The 11,795-nt window shown below is 58.9% G+C and overlaps 1 protein-coding gene across 1 annotated transcript; it reads left to right on the forward strand.

The window, feature by feature from the left end:
• The first annotated feature begins 9,525 nt into the window (after positions 1-9,525).
• On the forward strand, positions 9,526-10,080 carry LOC145938739 (uncharacterized). The gene has a single exon (XM_083042492.1). It carries the CDS (start codon positions 9,526-9,528, stop codon positions 10,078-10,080), a length of 555 nt encoding a protein of 184 aa, XP_082898618.1.
• Positions 10,081-11,795: the final 1,715 nt, after the last annotated feature.

Raw genomic sequence — 11,795 nt, forward strand, 5'->3', positions numbered from 1 at the left:
GGAAGGAGAAGGGTACAGGAAAATGAGAAAGGAGTATAAAGAATTATGTGAAAGAAAAAAGGAGGAAAGAGAGGGACTGATAAGGGAAATAGGAGAAGCGAGAACAGAAAGTAAGGTGTGGGAAATAGTAAACAGAGAAAGAAGGAAAAGGAAAATGATTAGTGAGGAAATACAGATTGAAGAGTGGAAGGAATATTTCATGGGGCTGCTGGGGAGGGTAGAAGAAAGAGTTATAAAGGGGCAGGAAGGAGGACAGAGGAGAGGACAGGAAGTAGAGGTAGGGTGGGAGGAGGTGAGAAAAGTAATAAGGGAACTAAAACTGAACAAGGCGACAGGGATAGACGAGATACCGAACGAAGTGTGGAAATACGGAGGGGAGAGAATAGAAAGATGGGTATGGGAAATATGTAGGAAGGTATGGAAAGGAGAAAGATGACCGGAAGGATGGAAAGAAGGTATTATTGCACCGATTGTGAAAAAGGGAGAAGGAGAAAGAGTGGAAGAGTATAGACGGGTAACATTGATTCCAACATTATACAAGATATATACAGCGATTTTAGCAGAGAGGTTAAGGGAGGAAGTGGAGGGAAAAAGGATTATACCGGAAAATCAAGTAGGATTTAGGAAACGCAAAGGAGTAATGGACAACGTATACGTACTAAATTACATAATACAGAGGCAGATAAACAGAAATAAAGGGAAGCTAGTATGTTTGTTCATAGATTTAAAAGCGGCGTTTGATTCAGTAAATAGGAGAGTTTTGATAGAAACGTTAAGAGAGAGAGAGAGAGATAAGAGAGGGATTGGTAGGAAGGATTGAAGAGGTGTTAAGGGATACGAAAAGCAGAATAAAGATAGGAGGGGAATTGAGTGAAGAATTTTGGCAAAGCAGAAGAGTCAGCAGGGGTGCCCATTGAGCCTTTTTTTTTTTTTGCGCTGTGGAAACCTCATGGTACCACTCACCCCCCGGGTAGGGGATGAGGATTATGTGGGACTCCTTGTCCCCCATCATCGATCCACGTGTGGATCGGCGGTGAGGTCCAAGACCTACCTTACTAAAACCACAGCGGGTGCCTTCGCTGGCGCTTACGGGGGTGGGAAGGAACTGCCGAAACATTACATCTTGCCATCCCCAGGCCTAGCCTTCTCAGGAGAGCATCTTCCCCGAAAGGAAGATACTCTCCCCCGCGAAACCATCGTGCGGTCCATCCCGATTGCGGCGCAGGGGGACACCGCACCCACGTCGCGCCCTCCCAAAAAGTTTTGGGAGCGGGGTCACAGCTCGAGTATTCCCGCTCGAGCCGCCACCCCCCTCCCAGAGCGGGGCTCCCTCACCCTCCCTAGAGGGACGAGAGATTCGGCCGACGCTCCGGGAGCTCTTCACCCGGGAGTTCCCCCCAGAAGGGGGGGAACCCTCACCGCAGGCAGTGTTGCCCTCCCTCCAGCGCTCTAGGGCACCGGTGAGAGGGCCGCTACTGCCGCGTCCCTTCCCGGGGGGATCACGTGCAATGGGACTCGGTATCTGAGTCCCTATGATCCCTCCGTGCCCCCGGGCCGCGGTTCTCTCCCTTTACGGGATTCGACCATCGGCCCCGGGGCATCGCCGAGGCCCTCCCCTAGGGCGAGGGCGGACGCCGCCCGACTCCCGGCCGCCGGGCTTTCGCCGTGCGGCCGCCAGCCGGGCAACACCCGCCCCCGCCCTCCAATCAGAACTACTCCGCCCTCATGGGCCTCCCTCACTCGCTGGGCGAGAGGGGCACGGCGCCCCTCGCTCAACTACTCCGTCCTTACGGGCCTCCTCCTCTTCTTTCTTCCTCGAGCGAGGGGGGCACAGCGTCTCCCGCCCGACCTCCCTCCTAATCCACCCCATCGGGTGGGCTTCCTCTCGTCCGGCGACGAGGGGGTCCGACTCCGCGTCCCCGCCACGGCGGGCCGCCCCCGCCGCCGCCCCCTCTACCTCGGGCATCGTCTCTCTCTCGCGCCCTCTCGGCCTTTCCTCGCCGGGGCGCCCAGGTGGGGTCGTCCCTTTCTTCGCGGGATTCGGGGGTAAGCGTTTGCCTACCCCGTCTCCCCCGTCTCTCCCGCTCCCTCTCTGCCTCCTCCTTCTGCGTCATAACCTTGAAGCAGAAGGAGGAGACCGCCTTCCATTTCCCCTCATCTTGCAGCATCTGCCCAACCACGTTGGGCAGATGCAGATCATTCCCTATATAATGGACCAGGACTCCGCACTCTTCTGTCCAAGCTGGGCAGAATTCCAAAGTATGTTGCGCGGAGTCTTGGTCCTCATCGCAGTGGTGGCATTGCGCCGCGCGTTCCCTTCCTATTTTGCACAGGTATTCACCGAAGCATCCGTGCCCGGTGAACACCTGTGTCATGTGGAACGATATCCCGCCGTGAGACTTATTCATCCATTCTTCCAATTTCGGTCTCACGGCCCCGACGACCCTGTGCCCCGAGTTTGTGTGGGGCACAGTTGACAGGTACTCGTTGAATTTCCCTGTCATCAGTCGTCGGGCCTGTAGCCTCAAAGTGCCCTTAACCCTAGCCGTCATATGCACTCCCCACCCACGGAGCTCGCGCTGCCGCCGGTAAACTCCAGCGTACATGTCAGCGACGAACTCCATGGGTGGCATGCCGGCCAGGGCTATGGCCGCCGCGTGCGACACGGTTCTATATCCGCGGACGACGCGGATGACCACCCTTCGCTGGACACGCCTTAGCGTGTCCTTAATGTGCCTGGTGGCCATTGCGGCGCCCGCCCAGACTGGCGCTGCGTACAGCGCCGCGGAGTTCACCGTGTTCGCATAGAGGCGGCGCATCCGGTCATCCGGCCCTCCCAGATTTGGTAGCAGACGGCTCAACGCCGTCGCCACCTTGTCTACTTTCACTGCCAGATGATCGAAGTGGTCTCTGAAGCTCCAGGTTCCGTCCAGCAGAAGTCCCAGGTATTTGATGTTGGGACCCAACCGGACGGGGACACCATCCACTTGGACATGGGCCGTCGGAGGTCCTCCACGGGTTCCATCGTGGAAGAAGGCCGCCTCTGTTTTTCGAGGGGCCACTCCGAGACCCATGCCCTTTATTGAACGCACGGCACATGCCACTGCCATCTCTACCAGAATTTTGGCTTCCCCCCAGTCTTTTCCCCCGGCCAGTATTAGTGTGTCGTCTGCATAGCAGACGACCTTACAGCCGTGGGGGAGGCCCGACCTTAAGACGCGGTCGTGCGCGAGGTCCCACAACAGGGGGCCCAAAACTGACCCCTGTGGGACCCCGCAGTACACCTCCCTCAGGCAATGGGTACCGCTCTTGTCGCGGTACCCCAGGCCCCTACTTTGAAAGTAGGACCCGATAATCCCCACGAGATAGTCAGGGACGCGATGGTACTCCATCGCGTCCATGACCCTTCACCAGGGGAGGGTGTTGAAAGCGTTGACTATGTCCAACGAGACAGCCACCAACACCCCCCCCCCTTCAGTCACGGATTCCACGAAGGACCCGACTTTAAGAATTGCATCTGTCGTCGAGCGTCCCTCGCGGAATCCGAACTGGTCCTCGTGGAGGTCGGGCTCCACTTCCCTAAGATGCCGGACGAGGCGGTTGGCTATAATTCTCTCCAATAACTTACCCGCCTTGTCCAGCAAACCTATGAGCCTGTATGCCGAGGGAGTTCCCGCAGGCCTGCCCCCTTTGGGATGAGGACTAAGTTGGCCCTCTCCCAGACTGGGGGGAAGTAACCTTCCCGAAGACACCTTGAGAAAAGGTGCCGCATGTACCCGGATAGGATGTCCAGAGCAATAACCCAAACCCTGCCGGGAACGCCGTCTGCGCCGGGGGCTTTATTTCCCCTTGCCCTCAGCCTTTTGGCGATCCCGGCAATCTCGTCCCCTGTTACCTCGAGGTCCTCGCTCCACCCGATGGGCCCCCTTGAATGTTGGAATTCTTCGGGAGCCCTCGGGAATAGCGTTGATATTATTTCCTCGAGGACCTGAGGATCCAGGGACTCCGTCACTGAGGGCGCCCAATGTCTTAGCTTGTTCATTACAAGCCTATATGGGCGCCCTCATGGGTCTGAGTTCAGGGAGAGCAACTGCTCATCCCACGCTCCGGACTTGGCCCGCCGTATCGCCGAGCTAAGCTCGTACTTAGCATGTTAGTACAGCTCATGCGTCTCGGCGATTCTCTCGGCGTTGCCGCGCCTCCTGCTCCTGGTGAAGCGGCGTCTGGCTTGGACTGCATTGCGGCGTAACTCCGCTATTTCTGCAGTCCACCAGTACGCCGCTCTGCGCGGCACGGACTTGGTTCGGGGCATGGCGATGTTACACGCATCTTCCATAATCTCCCCGAGCCATTCCACCTGGCCATCAACACTATCCTCTGGCACATCTGTGCCAGGCCAGGTCGCCGAGAGAACGGCGGCCCTTAGCCTATCCGGGTCCAATTTCTTCAGAGCCCATCGCTTCCGCGGTCGCGGCTCTGTCTCCCCTTGGGAGCGGCCAAGCACCCTCTGGCGGGTGACGTCAACCCTCATCCTAATATACAGGTGGTTGGAGAGGGTCTCCTGGTCCGTCACCTGCCATTCAGATATCCTGTTGGCCGCAGTTGGGAAAGCCCACGTCAAGTCCATGACGGTCTCCCCCTGCGGCCTGACGAGGGTGCTTCTCGTGCTTGTGTTTACGAGACACAGGCCGAGTGCCGCCGCCCAGTCTTCTAGAACTCTGCCCCTTCTGTTTGTGTGACGGGAGCCCCAACGCGCAGACTTCGCGTTGAAATCTCCCGCCACAATAATTGGACAGGGCAACTTGCTTCTAACGAAGGCCGCTACCCCGTCCAACGACTGTTCGAATTGGGCAGAGTCCGTATTTGGGGACAAATAACACGCCACGACCACGATGGGCCCCCAGTCTACCGCTACGTAGACTGCACCTTCTCCCAACTTATCGCAGGGAGGTGAACCGTTCACCTCCCTCCATGTGATCGCGACCGAGCCGCAATCGTTAGTCGCCCAGCATGGGTGGCTGCCCGGTATTCGATACGGCTCGGACGCGATCCCAATCCCGCACTCCCACTCTAGGAGGGTTTGCATGAATAGATCCTGCGCCCTCCTGGAGTGGTTTAAATTTGCCTGGAGGAAGCTGACGTTCATAGTGATATTAGATCAACCTCCTCCATAACGACCTCCATCGGCGGCTCCGGCACCGCCCTAGCTGCTGCTGCTGCTGCTTCCTTCTCTCCTTTGGGTGTCTCCGGCACCGCGGGAGACATCCTGGCCGCTGCCTCTGCTCCTACTCTTCCCATTCCTTTTGGAGGAGCCCTCCTTGATCTCAGTTTTCTCTGAGGCTTGGGGGGCTCCGTATCCTCCACGATGTCCATTGGGACCGGTGGAGGAGGGAACTTCCTACCTCCGATTCCTGTTCCCTTCGGCGGTGCTTTGATGGCACCGCTTGTTTTGGGATTTGCCTTGTCACCTTTCGATTTATTCTTCTTCGGGTGGCAGGAGTCCCCGCCCACACGGTGGTTGGCCGGCCCCCCTCGTTATCCGCCACCTTGACGTGGTGAGGGGGCTCACCCTTCGCAAGGTTTTGCGAAGGGTGCTAAGAGCGGACAGTGCCACATATTCTGAGGCACACCTGCCCCCGGATTCTGGGGGCTCCCCCTAGTTTCTGGGGGTTCCTCTTGGGCTGTGGGAGTCTTCTCACAACCTGGGGGGACGGGGCCCACTTCCCCGTTAGAGCTTCGGCTCGTATGTGGTAAGGGATGGCGACCCGGAATACAAACGCCCGGTGGCATGGCACCGTTAGGAGAGGGCACTGCACGGCGCCTCGGCGCTTGCCCTCCCGCCATGCTTTTGCGGCCCGGGCCGCGAGGTTTCATGTTCTGCGTCTCCGAGGGGTGTTCTTGAGATGTTCCCGGGGATGCTCCCGCCGGGTCTCGGGGTGGGTTTTCTTTGCGGCTGGGGCCGCGGGGGAGGAGACTGTCCGTGACTACCCGAGGGGCCTTGCCCGGAGGGTTTTCCCGAGGGGCGTTGCCCGGAGGGAGTCACGGCGGTCGATCGCCGGGGCCGCTCGGACGTTTCCGAGGCGGGACCCGGCGACACGTAGTGCCTCAGGGTGCTGGTTGGGGGTCTCCAGGCTGGGTAGCCTGGGTCCCCATCCCAGCGTCCCTGGGGCTGCCGTTCCCGGGCCACTCGGACATATTCCGAGCTCGGGCCGGGACGGTGGAGTAGGCCACACGTGGTTACCCGAGGAGCTTTGCCCGGAGGGGTTACCCAAGGGGCACTGCCCGGAGGGTGCCACGCGGGTCAGCCGCCGGGGCCGCTCGGACGTATTCCGAGGCAGGGCCCGGCGGCGAGAGTAGATACTCCTGGCCGGTCGGTACCGTTTCCCCTTCCGAACCAGCCGGTCAGGAGAAGGTGTGCCCCTTTCGCCGGCAGTGATTCACCGGCGGGGTGGGGGGCGGCTGGTCGCCACGGCGTACAGGGCAGGGACGGGGAGCGGCGACCCTTTCCGAATCGTCCGTGGGGCCCCCCGAGTGGCGTCACCTGCGGAGGTGCCCCCGTTGTCGGAGGCGGGGGACCCCCGAAACCCCATGGGGGAATCAAACTCCTCATGGGGGAGTAAGGGGCTCGGAGTCCAGTGCCGAGGGTGCGGCATCCCCCCCGACCCGCGACATAAGCCGGCCTGGGAGTCCCCGGGGCACCGGTTTGGGGGGCGATTCCGGGGGCATGATTCCGGTCATGTTTCGGGTCATACTTTCTGGGTCGTCCCTTGGCTGGTGGGAGATACGCCGGCCGGTCGAGCCTCCGCAGGGAGTGGGAAAAACAAATGAAAGGCAACGCTAACAACAAACAAAACAAGAGGGAGGTAGGGAGTAAAGGCTCCAAACCGGGACCTGCCTCTAGCAAGATAACGGCATATGTGCCCGTCTCTTGCAAGACACAGGTTTTAGGGATGAAGAAACTCGCGGTCGTCGTGAATCGAGACGAGGCAAAATTAAGGACTTGCCTCTCCGGAACATCATAGAGTGGCCCATCGTCGTCGCAGGGACAGACGTTCCTGTTCGACGACCAACCTTGGCCAGGCTTAGAGGGGGAGAGGCGCGCATATCGCGCGAAGAAGCGCGCCGTGGACAGCCACCCGTTGCGTCCTGAGGACAAAGATGCAGTGGCAGGGAGAAAAGAGGCCCAGATGGAAATATCGACTGATGAAGAAGTCGATGCTGCGGAAATTATCGACATAACAACGGGCCAGAAGAGAAAAAGGGGACCGGGACGCTCTCCCACCACGTATGAGTGGGAAAAGAAGAAGGCCATGCTGGCCCAGAAGCGTGCTGAAGATGAGCAGAGAAAAGAGAGGGAGATGCTCGATTCCAAAACGCCGCTGAGTGACAGCCAGGCGTGGCAAAGGCTGGACCAATTGGTGGCGGACTATGCCGACGAGGTGGCACTAGCGCCGGCACTCGACATAGCTGCCAAGGGAATGGAGAGTGTCACCATGCTCAAGAAATATGTGATCATGAGTGGCAACCTGAAGGACACTGTCCAGAGGGACATGAAGGAGGCGATCTGTTACCTTCAGGCCGCTCTAACCGCCATAGCTGCAACAACGGCTGCGCAACCAGCGCAACGAGCAGTCTCCAGGAAGGGGAGAACGAACTGGAGGTGTTAAAACGCCATAACAAGGAGATTATGGTAGAAATGCTCGCTCTAAAGAGTGAACTAAAACACCTCAAGGAGGCAGGGAATAAGAAGAAGGGTAAAACACCCAAGACCAAGCTCCCTGGGGCATCAAACGGCGAGGTAAGCAGTGGTGGTGAGGGGGCAACCGCCCCTCATTCGATTGTGGCCCTGCCAGAGGATACCATGGAGGTGAAAGAGGTGGTGGTAGCAACGCCGCTCAGTGCACCACCACCACCAGTCGACAGACCCCCAGTTAAAGGGGTTACGAAAAGGATGGAGGACTATTCCCCCGGTATAAGCCAGCAGAATATAGTCGAATATGACTCGCTCACCACACAGATTCAGGGGCTGCTCGATAAGAGGGAGAGCCTTAAAAAGGGGGTCAAAGACCCCTCAGCAAGACCTCCCCCGAACAAAGCAGCCCCCCCCGGCAACGACCGGCAGTACGCCGTGCTCCTTGAGAAGGGACCGGTCCCTGCCAAGGCCGGCGCCGGGAAGGAAAAAGGAAAGGGGAACTCCCAAATGGGAACCAACCAGAAGGGAGACCCAAAGAAGACCGGGCCCAAACCCGTAAAGGCGAAGGCCCAGACCAACAAGGATCCCCCCTGTCAACCCTCTTCGGCTCCCGCGACCTGCAGATACCCAGGATAGCTGGGTGCAGGTTGTTGGGAAGAAAGAGGGGGAAAAATCGGGCGCCAACAACAGCGCCCGCAAAGACTTCCCAGCCTGGAGGCAGCGGGGCAAACAAGGCCTCCCCCCTCAGAAATGTGAGGGCGGCGGGGAGGGCTGCCCCCAAGGCTGCCGCGCGGCGGTCCGGGAGGATCCCCAGGACTGCAGCGGTCGCGATTTCCTGCCCCGCGGGCCAATACAGCGAGACTATCGCAGTGGCCCGCCAGAAGGTGGATATCGCGAAATTAGGGATCGAGGACGTCAGAGCACGCCGTTCAGCCACCGGGGCCATACTATATGAGATCCCCGGGGCAGACAAAAGTAAAAAGGCCGACCTGTTCGCTGAGAATATCAGGGAGGTCCTGGAAGGAAGGGAGGGAGTCCGGGTGACCCGCCCCTGTAAAAGGGGAGATCTCAGGGTCCTCGGACTCGATGACTCCGCCACCGTCGAAGAAGTCAAGGCGGCAATCGCGGAAGTTGGAGGGTTCCAGGCCTCCGAGGTTAAGGCGGATCAAATACGCTTTAACAGGGGGACCATGGGCAATCTCTGGACGCAATGCCCAGTAGCGGCCGCAGTTAAAGTGGCCGCGGTGGGCAAGATAAAGGTGGGTTGGATTGTGGCCAGGGTGGAGATATTGAAGACGCGCCCCTTACAGTGTTTCCGCTGCTTGGAATGAGGGCACGTCAAGGAGCAGTGCAGCAGCCCTATAGATCGTAGTGGCTGCTGCTATAACTGCGGCTCCCCTAGCCACAAGGCCACAGAGTGCCGCAACGCGACGCGTTGCGTCCTCTGTACAGAGGCCGGACTACCGGCGAACCATCGAGCCGGTGGCGACAGCTGCAAGGTGAAGAAGGGAGGAAAAACTGCAACAAAAAAGGGCAGTAGCCAAACGCAGAAGAAAGGAGGAGCCAAGGGGGGCTCCGGTGATGGCGTAGCCTCCCCCGGGCCCTCCCAGGCCCCACAAAAAGAGAAGGGAGGAGCTGGAGGAGGCTCCGGGGATGGCTTAGCCTCCCCCGGGCCTTCCTAGGAACAAATAATGGAGGCGCCCAAACCCCAGCGAGTCCGCAAGGGAAAGGGCGCCCCCAAGAAACAGGTTAAGGAGGTGGGAGCAGCCGCTCCTGCAACTCAGAATGAGTTAGTGGAGGTGGTTATGGAGGAGGCCTAAACTGCGCATATTATGACGCGCATAGGCCTCCTCCAAACTAATTTGAACCACTGCGCCAGGGCCCAGGATCTTTTTCTACATACCCTGGCGCAGTGGAGATGCGGTATAGGGATCGCGGCCGAGCCGTATCGCGTACCACCGGACAACCCGTGCTGGGCAAGTTGCGATGCGGGCTCGGTCGCGATCACCTGGAGACAGGAGATCGGTTCCCCTCCGTGCACTAAAATCGGAAGGGGACGAGGATTCGTAGCCGTCGAGTGGGGCCCACTGTGGGTGATTGGGTGTTATATCCCCCCCAGTATAGACCTCGCCACGTTCGGGGATATCCTCGACGAGATATCTCTCGTCGTCCAGAGGAGACTCCCAATTGTGGTTGCCGGGGACTTTAATGCCAAGTCTAGGCATTGGGGTTCCCGGCGTACGGACCGAAAAGGCGGGGTCTTAGAAGAATGGGCAGCGGTTCTCGGCCTCTGCATAGTAAATCAGGGGTCGAGAAGCACCCTCGTTCGGCCGCAGCGGGAGTCCATCATTGACATGGGCATCTCCCGCTGCGGCGGACAGGATTAGGGACTGGCGGGTGATGAACGAAGAGACCCTCTCTGACCATTTATATATTCGGATGAGGGTCGACATCACCCGCCGGGGGGTGCTGAACCGCGCCCAAGGGGGGGGGACCTACCCAAATGGTGGGCCCTTGCTAAATTGGATCCGGACAAGCTGGTGGCAGCCATGCTCTCGGCCACCTGGTCTGGTGCAATAGCACCACAAGAAATAAAAGACCAGGTGGCATGGCTCGGGGAGACCATGAAGAACGCGTGCAACGTCTCCATGCCCCGAGCCAAACCGAGGCCTCAAAGGGCGGCGTATTGGTGGACGGAGGAGATCGCGGATTTAAGACGCGCCTCCGTCCAGGCCAAACGCCGCTATAGGAGGTTGAGAGGAAGAGGCCTGGGCAACGATGACGAGGGCATGGTAGGGGCGCTGTAGCGTTACAGAGAAGCCCGTAACGCTCTGAGCGCCGCCATCAGAGCGTCGAAGGCGAGGTCCTGGGACGAGCAACTCCAGGGCCTCAATGCCGACCCTTGGGGGCGTCCATATAAGGCAGTCATGAGAAAGCTGCGGAGATGGACGTCCCCCGTGACGGAGGCATTGGACGCCGAAGTGCTAAAAAACATCTTAGAGACCCTCTTCCCACAATGCGACAGGGTTCCCGAGCTATACGTCAGGGAGCCCGTCGCGTGATAAGAAAAGTACGAGATGTCCAATGCTGAGTTGGCCGGGGTTGCCAAAAGGCTTAGGACCCGGGGAAACAAAACCCCGGGGCCTGACGGCATCTCCGGAAGTGTCTGGCTATACGCCTTGAAGCACTTGTCTGGACCAATACGACGGCTGCTAACCGGCTGTCTCAAGTCGGGTGAGTTCCCCCCAGTCTGGGGTAAGGCCAATCTGATCCTTATCCCAAAAGGGGGCAGAACGGACGGAGCGCCTTCCGCATACAGGCCCATTTGCCTGCTCGACGAGGTCGGCAAAATTTTCGAAAGGATTATAGCCGACCGAGTCGTCAGGCAGATGAGGGAAGTGGGGCCTAACCTCCACGAGGACCAGTTCGGATTCCGCGAACACAGATCAACGACGGACGCGATCCTACGCGTTCGTCAGTTCGCGGAATCCGAGGCTGAAGAGGGCAGGGTAGTTGTCGGCGTTGCACTAGACATTACAAACGCCTTCAACACCCTGCCCTGGGGAAAGGTGAGGGGCGCCTTAATAGACCATGGCGTCCCACAATATCTCGTGGAGGTCATTAAGGCCTACTTCCGGGACCGGAGCCTGGAGTACCAGAACAAAGCCGGTACCAAATGCGGAAGGCAAGTGCCGTGTGGTGTCCCACAGGGGTCAGTTTTGGGCCCGCTGTTGTGGGACATCACCTATGACACAGTGCTTCGTTCTGCCCTCCCCCCGGTTGTCGAGTCATCTGCTATGCGGACGACACGATAGTCCTGGCAGAGGGGAATGACTGGGGGGAATCAAGAGGGAAGGCGAATCTCGCGGTGGCCTGCGTGGTGCGTGCAATTAGGGAACTGGGCCTTAAGGTAGCTCCCCATAAAACGGAGGCTATCTTTTTCCATGATGGCTCCCAGGGGAAGCCACCAAAGGCTCATGTCATCGTGGATGGCATCCCCGTTCAGCTGGGGCCGAGTATCAAATACTTGGGGCTTTGGCTGGATGGCAAATGGCACTTCGACGCGCACTTCGGTCGTCTGGAAGAAAGGGCCAGTGGAGTA

This window comes from Prenolepis imparis, unplaced genomic scaffold (assembly GCF_030444845.1).
Source record: "Prenolepis imparis isolate NDT839.2.m4 unplaced genomic scaffold, iyPreImpa1.0 SCAF_7, whole genome shotgun sequence".
NCBI lineage: Eukaryota > Metazoa > Arthropoda > Insecta > Hymenoptera > Formicidae > Prenolepis > Prenolepis imparis.

Coding starts and splice junctions, on each gene's coding strand:
- LOC145938739 (XM_083042492.1), top strand. CDS start 9,526: ATGACGCGCATAGGCCTCCTCCAAACTAATTTGAACCACTGCGCCAGG.